The following is a 12,642-nucleotide window of genomic DNA, read 5'->3' as shown; positions in this document are numbered from 1 at the left end:
GTATGCCGCCCCTCTCCGCAGACTCGGGGCGGCTAACAACAGCAGTAAAACAGTACAACAAAATCCAATACTAAAAAAACAGTTAAAAACCCATTATATAAAAACCAATCATACATACAAACATACCATACATAAAATTGTGAAGGCCTAGGGGGGAAGTGTATCTTAGTTCCCCCATGCCTGGCGGCAGAGGTGGGTTTTAAGCAGCTTACAAAAGGCAAGGAGGGTGGGGGCAATTCTAATCTCTGGGGGGAGTTGGTTCCAGAGGGTTGGGGCCGCCACAGAGAAGGCTCTTCCCCTGGGTCCCGCCAAGCGACATTGTTTGGTTGACGGGACCCGGAGAAGACCCACTCTGTGGGACCTAACTGGTCGCTGGGATTCGTGCGGCAGAAGGCGGTCCCTGAGATATTCTGGCCCGGTGCCATGAAGGGCTTTATAGGTCATAACCAACACTTTGAATTGTGACCGGAAACTGATCGGCAACCAATGCAGACTGCGGAGTGTTGGAGTAACATGGGCATATTTGGGAAAGCCCATGATTGCTCTCGCAGCTGCATTCTGCACGATTTGAAGTTTCCGAACACTTTTCAAAGGTAGTCACATGTAGAGAGCGGTACAGTAGTCAAGGTTATATTTGTAGTTACCTGCAAATGGTGGAGATTATTTATTAGTTCAATTTTATATTCATAACTTTATCATTCCTTATTAAGGTAGAGTTTTTCAACCATCAATTCCTCTTGAAAGCCTTCCACTACATTTAGTGATTCACAAGCAATTTATTAAACAAAAGATGTGGACAGGCCGGAGGGGCTGAGATTCAAGCCCACCTGCATTTCTGCTGTCCCTCTATATATTATCAAAACTCATCCGGAGTCTGGTAGCATCCTTTTTGATTAAAGGCATATGTTTTTTGAGCCGTAGCTCACTTTATCGAATGCATTCAAATGTGAGCTGCAAACTCAGAGCTTTGGCCAAGACAATTCAAAGCCAAGGAATCCCGATGCTTAATCTCTCGCGGCCCGGAGCTCCACCTGCTTGCAAACAGCATTAGCGTTTATTTCCAAAAGCCAAAGCTGTCAAATCTCAAAATGTGCGAGGCTGTCAAGTTGAGGGTTACTGTCATAACCTGTTACGTAACTGTCACTGACACAGAGAAGAAGGAAGAGTGGAGGAAAAGGACAGGGATCAGCTCTGAATTAAATGCTGGTGTCAGCACACTGGAGATGATGAAGGCCTTCTCTATATAACGCTCCAGCTTAATTCCAGGAAATTCCATGGCTCTTGATTGAGATGAAAAATGACCACCTGTATAATGTAACTGTGGCATACCCATCAACCTTCCAACTTAAAATTATCTTTTCTTTTATGTACACCAAGACAAATTCCTTGTGTGTCCAATAAAATTCTATTCTATTCTATTCTGTCTATCTTCTGTTCTGTCTTCTATTCTATTCTGTCTTCTATTCTATTCTGTATTCTATTCTATTCTATTCTACTCTATTCTGTATTCTATTCTATTCTGTTCTGTCTATACAGTATTCTATTCTATTCTGTCTATCTTTTATTCTGTTCTGTCTTCTCTTCTCTTCTATTCTGTCTATCTTCTATTCTATTCTATTCTGCTCTACTCTACTCTATTCAAGTTATTTTATCAATGGTTAGAGAATAAATATAAAAATTAGAAATATAAGGCAAAGGGGTGACATGGAAAATGTATTACAAAGTCAAATAATAGAAATGTTATAATAGTAGGTATGTTATGTAGTATTCATTTAAGAATAGGTATAAATAATGAACATGATTGTTAACTTTGTTATTGCACAAAATATTTGTACCCAGATGTCATATTGTTTAATGAAAGATGAAATGTTTGTATATTAAAGGAAGGGAGTCTATATTGTAGTCTCCCTTCCTTTTCATTATCAGCAAAAATATGTTATACACACACACACACCTCAAAAAGATAAAGGGAACACTTAAAAAACAGAATATAACTTCAAGTAAATCAAACTTCTGTGAAATCAAACTGTCCACTTAGGAAGCAACACTGATTGACAATCAATTTCACATCTTGTACTAATTCTGTTGACTCTTAGAGACAAAGAGGCTACATGTCCCATTCAACATCATGACCCTAGCTTTGTGCCTTGCAAATAATTGCACGTCACCCATCAGACTTTCCATCTGTGGCAATACATCCTTCTTGAATGACAGTTAGGGCCTCTTGACCCTGGCTTAATCTTTGGAGATGCAATCATGAATCCATGGTGGGTTAATTCAGAGAAGAGTTAGCTGTTGCTCCTAATCCTTTTGAAGAGCATAGACCTCACTGAGATCATTGCAAGCATCAAGAAATCCTCATTTCTCGCTTTATTCTGGTGAGGTCATAGGGTTGGGTGATTTGAAGTGGAGCAATGGTTTCCCTTGTGCTGGCGTTAACCTCTTTGGTCATGCTAGCTAGTGATTATGAGAGAACATATCTCCTCCTCCTCCTCCTCCTCCTCTTCTCTTCTTCTTCTTCTTCTTCTTCCTTTTCCTCTTCCTCTTCCTCTTCTTCTTCTTCCATATCCATGATTGGACACTGGCAATCACGTTGCTGATCCTATTTTTATCAACAGCCACATGAAAAAGTGTTGAGTTTTGTCCAAACCAGTCCCTTAGTTTTGGAAGCCATGATGTTCTTCTTCTACCTACATCTCATTAAGCCTTCAATCTTTCCTTGGATGATTAAGTGTAGCATGGTGTATTTTTCTAGGTGTCATATATATAAGGCATCTTATTGGGGAAGACTAAAGAGAGGAACGAGGCAGTGAAAACCTAGCTACACCCTATGTGAAAACTGTTAAGGAGCAGCCCATACCTGAGAATAGAATAGAATTTTATTGGCCAAGTGTGATTGGACACATAAGGAATTTGTCTTGGTGCATATGCTCTCAGCGTACATAAAAGAAAAAGATACATTTGTCAAGAATCATGTGGTACAACACTGAATGATTGCCATAGGGGTCAAATAAGCAATGAAGAAACAATCGATATTAATAAAAATCTTAGGATACAAGCAACAAGTTACAGTCATACAGTCCTAAGTGGGAGGAAAAGGATGATAAGAATGATGAGAAAAACTAGTAGAAATAGAAGTGCAGATTTAATAAAAAATCTGACAGTGTTGAGGGAATTATTTGTTTAGCAGAGTGATGGCGTTCAGGAAAAAACTCCTTGTGTCTAGTTGTCTTGGTGTGCAGTGCTCTGTAGCGACGTTTTGAGGGTAGGAATTGAAACCGTTTGTGTCCAGGATGCGAGGGGTCAGTCGATATTTTCACCGCCCTCTTTTTGACTTGTCCAGTATGCAGGCCCTCAATGGAAGGAAGGTTGGCAGCAATTGTTTTTTCTGCAGTCTCCCCTTGTGAGAAAGGCTGACTCGGATGCTTTGTTTGCATCTTGGTCTTGCGTCCACTCAGTTGAGAGAGGGAAAAAAATATCCACCTCTCCAATGGGGATTTGGGTAGGGGGGAGAGACGGGTGGATTAACTTGGCCCACCATCTGTCATTAGGCCAATAATCACTGCCCCAAAGCCAATCCAATTGTCATTGAAGTATTTAAAGAATAAGGCCATTCTCTGCCCCCTCAAAATCATTTAATTAACCCCATTAAGCAGAGAGCCTTAAAGTGAAGTCATCTGGCAAGGGGGGGGGCAGGATGCAAGCAGGGCAGTGGGAAAGTCAAAAGACTGGACCGCATATAGAATCCATCCCTCTCTTCCCCCCCCCCCTCTTTCTTTCTTCTCCAGCAGCCCTTTTAGTAGAATAAATAATCTGCCAGGGTTCCAAAAAGCATCTGAAATCAAATTTATTTATTTTTATTTATTAATTTAATGAAGCCGCCCAATTCCCTAGGGACTCATAACACAACAAAAGTATAAACATGGATCAATATAAAAAAAAACACTTCGATTTAAAATAATTGCAGCCATCCATACATTCATGGGCTGGCCTCTACCTAAGAATGCCTCTACTTACGAACTTTTCTAGATAAGAACTGGGTGTTCAAGATTTTTTTGCCTCTTCTTAAGAACCATTTTCCACTTACAAACCCAAGCCTCCGAAACTGTAACCGGAAAAGGCAGGGAAAAGCCTCTGTGGGGCCTCTCTAGGAATCTCCTGGGAGGAAACAGGGCTGGAAAAGGCAGGGAGAAGCCTCCGTGGGGCCTCTTTAGGAATCTCCTGGGAAGAAACAGGGCCGGAAAGGCGGGGAGAAGCCTCTGTGGGGCCTCTAGGAATCTCCTGGGAAGAAACAGGGCCGGAAAGGCGGGGAGAAGCCTCTGTGGGGCCTCTAGGAATCTCCTGGGAGAAAACAGGGCCTCCACCCTCCCTGTGGTTTCCCCAATTGCACGCATCATTTGCTTTTACATTGATTCCTAGGGGGAAAATTGCTTCTTCTTACAAACTTTTCTACTTAAGAACCTGGTCACGGAATGAATGAAGTTTGTGAGTAGAGGTACCACTGTACTAATGTATTAACTAGTTATTCTCACCCTGTTGCCTTGGTGGATATTAGCTTGTAATTCTGTGGCCTTGCAGGTATCTGGATTCTAAGATGGAATTCAGTTTGGAGATGCAAGATACCTTCAAGGCTTCTAAAAATTTAGGTGTGTTTTGGCAACCGTTTGAGTTGAAAGCAATTCTCCAAAATGGAATACAAAGAAAGTTTAGTCAGATGGACTTTCTCATCCTTCCTTTTCTACTTGTCACACCAACAAAGTACGACGGTCGCCCAGAAAGTAATGCACCACATTTTTTTTCTCAGCCAACAGTAATGGTACGAATGCAAAACTTCAGATATACATTATGTGAATTGTCAAGAGTGCGTGTGTGAATTTTGCGTTTCTTCAGACAGACAGCGTAGCTGCAGCAGTGTTTCAAAATGGCGTCTGTAAGTGACGTACGTTACAAGCAGCATGTTGTCATTGAATTTCTCACTGTGGACAAAGAAACTGTGGGGAACATTCACAAATGTTTGTGTACAGTTTATGGAGAATCTGCAGTCGACAGAAGTACGGTTAGTCGCTGGGGGAATGTCAGGCATTACAGTGCAGAAATGGCTTTGTGACCAGAACAGGGAGTGGTACCGACAGGGCATATACGCCCTTGTGTCTCGCTGGAGGAAGGCCATAGAACGGGATGGAGATTACGTGGAAAAATAGGGATTATAGAAGAAACACCATTCTTTCTTGTGTGTAAGTTTCATTGATGTATTCAATAAATAACTGTTGAAGAAAAAATGTGGTGCATTACTTTCCAGGCAACCCTGGTATGATTTCTTCAAATTTACAGGAGGTAGTTATTTCATTGGTTTATTGGTATGGAAAGATTATCCAAAAGTTCTTGGTAGCAATACCGGTTATGGTGTGTGACTCCCTCTGCTGTTTTAATTTGGAATTGGCATGGTTTTGGTTTTGGATTTGGTATTTGTGTTTCTTTCTTTTTAAAAAAAATAAATTTATTGAATATATACATTAAAAACAGGGTACAGAAAAGCAAAAGGGATATATATAATATACATTCTAACATTTATAATTTACTTATATAGTACACGTAGGTGGGGAGGTAGAAAAGAAGAAAGGTAGTAATTTGCAAAAGACAAGGAGGGTGGGAGCTGTTCTAATCTCTGGGGGGAGTTGATTCCAGAGGGCCGGGGCCGCCACAGAGAAGGTTCTTCCTCTGGGGCCCGTCAACGGGACCCAGAGAAGGTCATAATTTGGTTCCTTGGTTGTTAATTTTAACCTGAGATGCAGTTCCACGTCCAATAGTCAGTTCCTTTTTTTCGACTTAATGTGTACAAATGCTGAAAAAGCAACTTCACATAAATATGAAGTTGGAAAAGGCAAGATGTATTTCCCCCACCAAACTCTTCCCCTACCCCTGGGGGTACGCGCACCACTCTTTGGGAAACACTGCTGTACTCTAACCACTGCACCACCGAGGCTCTTAAGAAGGTAACTTATTTTTAGCAACAAACACCCCAAAACAAATATTAAAAGGCCAAGGTCGTTGTCGCAATGAGTGCAGGCCAACTTCCCAAGTGAACCCTAACTGCTGATTGTCCAGTTCTACTCAGAAACTACACTGCTCAAAAAAAATAAAGGGAACCCTTAAACAACACAATATAACTCCGAATGAATCAAACTTCTGTGAAATCAAACTGTCCACTTAGGAAGCAACACTGATGGACAATCAATTTCACAATGCTGTTGTGCACATTCAACTTTGTACAGAACAAAGTATTCAATGAGAATATTTCATTCCTTCAGATCCAGGATGTGTTATTTGAGTGTTCCCTTTATTTTTTTGAGCAATATACTTTTATAAAATCAGCCCCGGGTTCCCTTCCTTCTTTTAATAAGAGAAAGGGGGTTTGTATCTGAAAGACCATTTAGGAGAACAGCAAAACCGGTTCTGCATTTCTGAGGTTAGAGTGAATGGCGGGACTTTCCACTGACAGGATCCATAAAACAAAGCAAATGTTTGAACAAAGATGGCAATTTTCCATGAAAATACCTTTTCATTATCCTCCACGCCTGCCATGCAACCTTCTCTTGTTCCACCAAAACAAGAACCGGCTCAGCTCTCACCTGTCTCCCCCAAAGAGCTTCAGAGAGAGCACCAACCTGTCAGTTTATACCCAGAAGTTAGAAATAACAATAGCACTTAGACTTATATATCACTTCGTGGTATTTTAACAGTCTCTTTAAGCCATTTATAGAGTTAGCATTTTGCCCCCAACAATCTGGATCCTCATTTTACCGACCTCGGAAGGATGAAAGGCAGAGTCAACCTTGAGACGGTCAGGATCGAATTCAGGGCAGTGGGCAGAGTGAGCCTGCAATACTGCATTCTAACCACTGGGAGGAAGGGAGGGAGATAGACTTGTACCCCGCTTCACAGTGCTTTACAGCCCACTCTAAGCGGTTTGCAGAGCCAACCCATTGCCCCCCAAAATCTGGGTCCTTATTTGACCCACCTTTGAAGGATGGAAGGCAGAGCCAGCCTTCAGCCGGTCAAGATCGAACTGCTGGCAGCTGGCAGTGTTAACTTGTAATACAGCATTCTCACCACTGGGGAGGAAGGAACGAAGGAAAGGAAGAAGGGGGAGAAAGGAAAGGAAAGAAAAGGAAAGGAATACTCCACTCTAACATACAAGGCATACAAATGGAGTAAATAAATAAAATAAATAAGGGAAGGGAAAGAAAGTAAAAGAAAGGAAAGGAAAGGAATACTCCATTCTAATATACAAGGCATACAAATGGAATAAATAAATAAAATAAATAAGGGAAGGGAAGGGAAGGAATGGGAAAAGGAAGGGAAGGAAAGGAAAGATAGAAGGGAAAGGAAGGAAAGGAAAGATAGAAGGGAAAGGAAGGGGTGAGAAAGGAAGAAAAGGAAAGGAAAGATAGAAGGGAAAGGAAGGGAAAAAGGAAAGGAAAGGAAAAAAGGGAAAGGAAGGGATGGGAAAGGAAGAAGAGGAAAGGAAAGATAGAAGGGAAAGGAAGGAAAAAAGGAAAGGAAAGGAAAGATAGAAGGGAAAGGAAGGGGTGAGAAAGGAAGAAAAGGAAAGGAAAGATAGAAGGGAAAGGAAGGAAAAAGGAAAGGAAAGGAAAGATAGAAGGGAAAGGAAGGGATGGGAAAGGAAGAAGAGGAAAGGAAAGATAGAAGGGAAAGGAAGGGAAAGGAAGGGGTGAGAAAGGAAGAAAAGGAAAGGAAAGATAGAAGGGAAAGGAAGGGAAAAAGGAAAGGAAAGATAGAAGGGAAAGGAAGGGATGGGAAAGGAAGAAGAGGAAAGGAAAGATAGAAGGGAAAGGAAGGAAAGAAGGAAAGGAAAGGAAAGATAGAAGGGAAAGGAAGGAAAGAAGGAAAGGAAAGATAGAAGGGAAAGGAAGGAAAGAAGGAAAGGAAAGGAAAGATAGAAGGGAAGGGAAGGAAAGAAGGAAAGGAAAGGAAAGATAGAAGGGAAAGGAAGGAAAAAAGGAAAGGAAAGGAAAGATAGAAGGGAAAGGAAGGAATGGGAAAGGAAGAAGAGGAAAGGAAAGATAGAAGGGAAAGGAAGAAAAGAAGGAAAGGAAAGATAGAAGGAAAGGGAAGGAAACAAAAGGGAAGGAGGAAAGATAGAAGAAAAAGAGAAATGAAACGAAAGGAAAGACTAGGCCACCAAGATGCAAATCGGACGGCTTGCCGAAAAAGCCCCCGCCAGAGCCCCCATCCTTCCAGCCCTAAGCTTTAGGGGGACCCGATCCCTGCAGCCTCTCTTTGCAAAAGCCGCGCAAAAACTCCGAAGAGGCGCAGCGCTTCTTCCCCCTTTCTCGCTAGGGTGCGGGGGGGGGAGGAGTCCTTGCAGCCGGCCTGGCCCTTTAAATGGGGGGGCGGGGAGGGGCTTCCCAGCCCGGCTGCAGCAGCCGCTTCCCCTCCCCTCCACGCCGTTGACATCAGCCGCATCCAAGAGCCGCTGCCGCCGCCCGGGGCGCGCCTCCTCCTCCTCCTCCTCCCGCGTTGAAGAAGCCAAGCCAGGCCAGCCCGGCCTTGCCCAGCCGCCGGCCTTCCTCCTCCTCCTCCTCCTCCGCCATGTCCTCCGGCCAAGCTTACAACGAGGAGAAAGGCGGCTCGTCCAGCCTGGGGGAGCCCGAGTACGGGCACGATCCGGCCAGCGGGGGGATCTTCTCTTCGGATTACAAAAGGTGCGGCTCTCCCTGGGGGGGGGGGGATCCGTGGCGGGGGAGGGGGGGGTCCCGCAGCATTGCAAAAATCCAGGCCTGGGTGGGTGGGTCCTTCTGCTTTCCTCTGCGCCCCCACCCCTCTCCAAATCCCTACCTCCGATCTCCCCGCTTTGCAAAAAACGGGTGGCCCAGATTTGGAGGGCTGCTTCTTCTTAGACCCTCCCCTCCATCATCATCCCAATCTTTCCCCCCCCCCAAAAAAATCCGGGGAATGACGCCAGGAAACACACACACCCCTCCCACGAAGAGATCTGGGTCAGGAAAGTGGGACAGCCGCCAGGAAGGAGGGGCTGCTAGCCCACCTCCTGCTTTAAAAAAAGAAATTTTTGTTGGGGGCTGAACATAAGAGCATAAGAAGAGCCATGTTGAATCCGGCCAAAGCCCATCGAGTCCAGCATTCTGTGTCACACAGTGGGCCCTCCGATTGTCCATAGGGATCTTGAGCAGAAAGAGGGGGCAAAACCCTCCGTTTCCTTTGACCCCCAACAAATGGGACCTAAGGGAATCCTGCCTGCCTCAACCAACATAGAGGCGGCACTTGGACATCCGTTTCAATAAGGGAGGGAAGGAAGGAAGGAAGGAAGGAGGGAGAAGGAAAGATAAAAGAAGGAAGGAACCTAAGAACCTAAGAAGATCCCTGCTGAATTGGGCCAAAGCCCATCCAGTCCAGCATTTTGTGGCCCACCAATTGTCCATGGGGATCTTGAGCAGAAAGAGAAGGCAAGACTCCCTTTCCCTTGACACCCAACAAATGGCACCCAAGGGGACCCTGCCTGCCTCAACCAACATAGAGGCGGCACATGGCTATCCGTTTCAATAACCACCAATACACTTGGCATCCATGTGTGTGGGGATGTTTGGGATCACACCCTTCCTGGGGGGTGGGGAACATCCGTTTCCCAAAAGACCGAGCTGCCTGTCAGACCTGACCTTTTATTTTTAATGCTGGGATGGGAGACCACCAGGAATCTTTCACAAGAGTCTTAAGACTCACTTAGGTCGCCAGGCTTGGGGCAGTTAGGTTCCCCCCCCCCCCGGGGATAAATGTGATGTATGTCTGTGATCGGAATTTCTGTGGTTGGTTTTTAATATATTCGGGATTTTAGGTTATGCGGTTTTAATTCATTAGATTTGTCTTTGTATTTTATGGTTTTATATTATGTGCTGTAAGCTGCCCTGAGTCTTCAGAGAGGGGTGGCATACAAATCAAATCAATCCATCAATCAATCAGTCAATCAATCAAATCTCTAGGATGAGGTTGGGAAGTTGAGAAAAAAAGGGTCCAGGGGGAAAACCCCTGTCCCAAAGCTTTGGACCTGGCCCTGGAGGACCTGCCTTGTTCAACCAAGGAACATTGTCTTATTTAAAGATTAATATATATTTGCTCTGATTTTTATGTTGGGTAGATGGAGATTTTGCACATTCCAGAAGTTGTATGTGTGTATGTGGCACGGCCTGGCAGGGTCCAAGGGAAGGGCCTCCTCTGTGGTGGCTCTGAACCTTCAGAATCAACTCTTCCCCCCCCCCCCGAGATTTGCACTGCTCCCACCCTCCTGGCCTTTTGGAAGGCTTTAAAAACTTACCTTTGCCGGCAAGCTTGGGAACCATTGAGTCCTGACATCTTGCTCCACCCCATAATATGACTGAAGTATGGATGAATGTGGTTGAATGGGTTATTATTGAGGTTTGTAGGACTAGTTTAATATTTATTATAGGTTTTAGGCCTTTATAGATTTTAATGTTTGAATTTCCCATATGTTGTAATTTTGTATTTTTATTTTGTAAGCTGCCCTGAGTCTGTGGAGAAGACCAAATTATATATATATACATATATACCTACATATGTATACTGTACATACATACATACATACGTATATATGTCACATGTTTTTTTTTTTGCTGATTTTGAAAATTAAGGGATACTAGGATAGATCTATTTCGGCCTTATTTTGGCCTCATCAGCTAGCCATACACACACGTATAACATATTTTGCTGATAATGAAAAGGAAGGGAGACTACTATAGATTTATATATATACCGGTAGTTGCTTTTCAGTTGAAATAGTATCTCCAAATCCTTTTCTCTTATCAGCAAATATCTCTCTCTCTCTCTCCCTTTTTTTCTCCTCTGCCTCCACAGGAACTTGCCATTTCCATCCCATTCTGTATGTGTTCTAAATGAGGCATTATTTGGGTAATCCTGGGTTGAAGACTAAAACTCCCATCTTGCCATTGGATCGTGCCATTTCTCCGCCGGCGGGGATTCTGGGTGGCGTGGTCCTAGTGCATTGGCAAGGCACCATGTTCGGGGTTGGGGGACAAAAGAGGGATTGCAATTCCATGTTGCATATAATGATTAATGCCATCCCACAAGAGCTTTTGAGTGAAATTTGCATCCCCTTTGGAGAAGCATAATTTTTTTTTTTTATTCTGGCTGTGCATCACAATTTTATATTTATAAAATTGAGTCATCCTAGCAGTTTCTTCACTGGTCGTTACTCATTTTTGTAAGTAGAAGCTGAGTAAGTTTTTTGTATAGGATACTGATGGGAGAACAGCCTTTTGGTACAGGGAATAGATGGACAGATGGATGGACGGATGGATGGACAGATGGATGGATGGATAAACGGATGGTTGGATGGATGTATAGATGCATGGATGGACAGATGGATGGATGGACAGAGGGATGGATGGATGGACCAACAGGTGGACAGATGGATAGATGAACGGATGGATGGATACGAGACTAAATTAATATCAGGTCATATTATCGCTGCCTGTTGAAAGCAGCTCCTTAAAAGTTTCATGAAGAAATAGGCTTTTCCCATTTTGTGCTTTAAAAAAAAATACTTTATTTGTAAATATAGGGAAAAAAAGGGAAATAAGGAAATGGTAGGGGGGGTGGGAAGGAGTGTACAGAAAAGAAAAAGGGGAGGGGTAGAAATCAAGCAGTTCAGGTAAGCAGTACAATTATACATTGTAAACTATAGATTATAATACATATAATTCTTTATATTTTTCTTCCTTCACTGGGGTTTCCTTGTATGAAAAGCAGGATTTCTTCCATGAGTTGGTTAATGGTTACTTATGTGCATTCAAATGTTTTGGTTTATTTTTGAGCCCATAAGAACTAGAAACTTGTGAGCTCTTTTAAATGACAGTTGGGAGTTTCTAAGGGGACTGAATTCTTCTGCCAGTACAAACCTGGTATTTCTCTGTTAGGATGCAGTAATAGCAGGAACGTTGTCGTTATAATGTTGAAGCACACACACAGCGTATACGCATTGCCGATTTGCATGGCTGTGCACATTTACCAGCAATAGTGCGTGGTTGTGTTCTTCAGCGGGATAAGCTCAGGTGCTCAACAATTGTGTAATTTGTGTCAAGGTGAGTTTTGCTCAATTGGGCATTTGCCAAATGTGTTGACTTTTCCGCATCACCAAAGGAGACGTGTTTGTGTGGGTGTTTTTTGTGGGTGTGTTAGGAGAGGGGCTGGCAGATTAAAATCCAGGGTCCAGGTTGAGAAAGACTTCTCTCTTGGGAGCAAGACTATAAATGTAGTTTCGCCACTTCTGTTGTGGTACATTGGACAGCTCATGCGCTACTTTGACGAATGGCTTTCTCTCCGCTTCCTTCTCTTGGTTGCAAGAAGGAAGGAATTCATTACTGGGGTGACTTTTGATCCCTCTTTCAGAAAGGGGAATCATAGAAACACAGAAACATAGAAGTCTGACAGCAGAAAAAGACCTCATGGTCCATCTAGTCTGCCCTTATACTATTTTCTGTATTTTATCTTAGGATGGATATATGTTTATCCCAGGCATGTTTAAATTCAGTCACTGTGGATTTATCTACCACGTCTGCTGGAAGTTTGTTT

At 43.3% G+C, this 12,642-nt stretch overlaps 1 protein-coding gene across 1 annotated transcript in view; it reads left to right on the top strand.

The window, feature by feature from the left end:
* The first annotated feature begins 8,529 nt into the window (after positions 1 to 8,529).
* AP3B2 (adaptor related protein complex 3 subunit beta 2) overlaps positions 8,530 to 12,642 on the top strand; it is a 63,309-nt gene continuing 59,196 nt past the window's right edge. The window contains exon 1 of the mRNA XM_070762945.1: positions 8,530 to 8,726. Within this exon, the coding sequence (XP_070619046.1) occupies positions 8,614 to 8,726 (113 nt within the window). The 5' untranslated portion in view covers positions 8,530 to 8,613. The remainder of the gene's footprint in view (positions 8,727 to 12,642) is intronic.

The sequence above is a fragment of the Erythrolamprus reginae genome, chromosome 10, assembly GCF_031021105.1.
Source record: "Erythrolamprus reginae isolate rEryReg1 chromosome 10, rEryReg1.hap1, whole genome shotgun sequence".
NCBI lineage: Eukaryota > Metazoa > Chordata > Lepidosauria > Squamata > Dipsadidae > Erythrolamprus > Erythrolamprus reginae.
The sequence above is the reverse complement of the archived record's forward strand: the minus strand, read 5'-3'. Positions and strand labels throughout refer to the sequence as shown.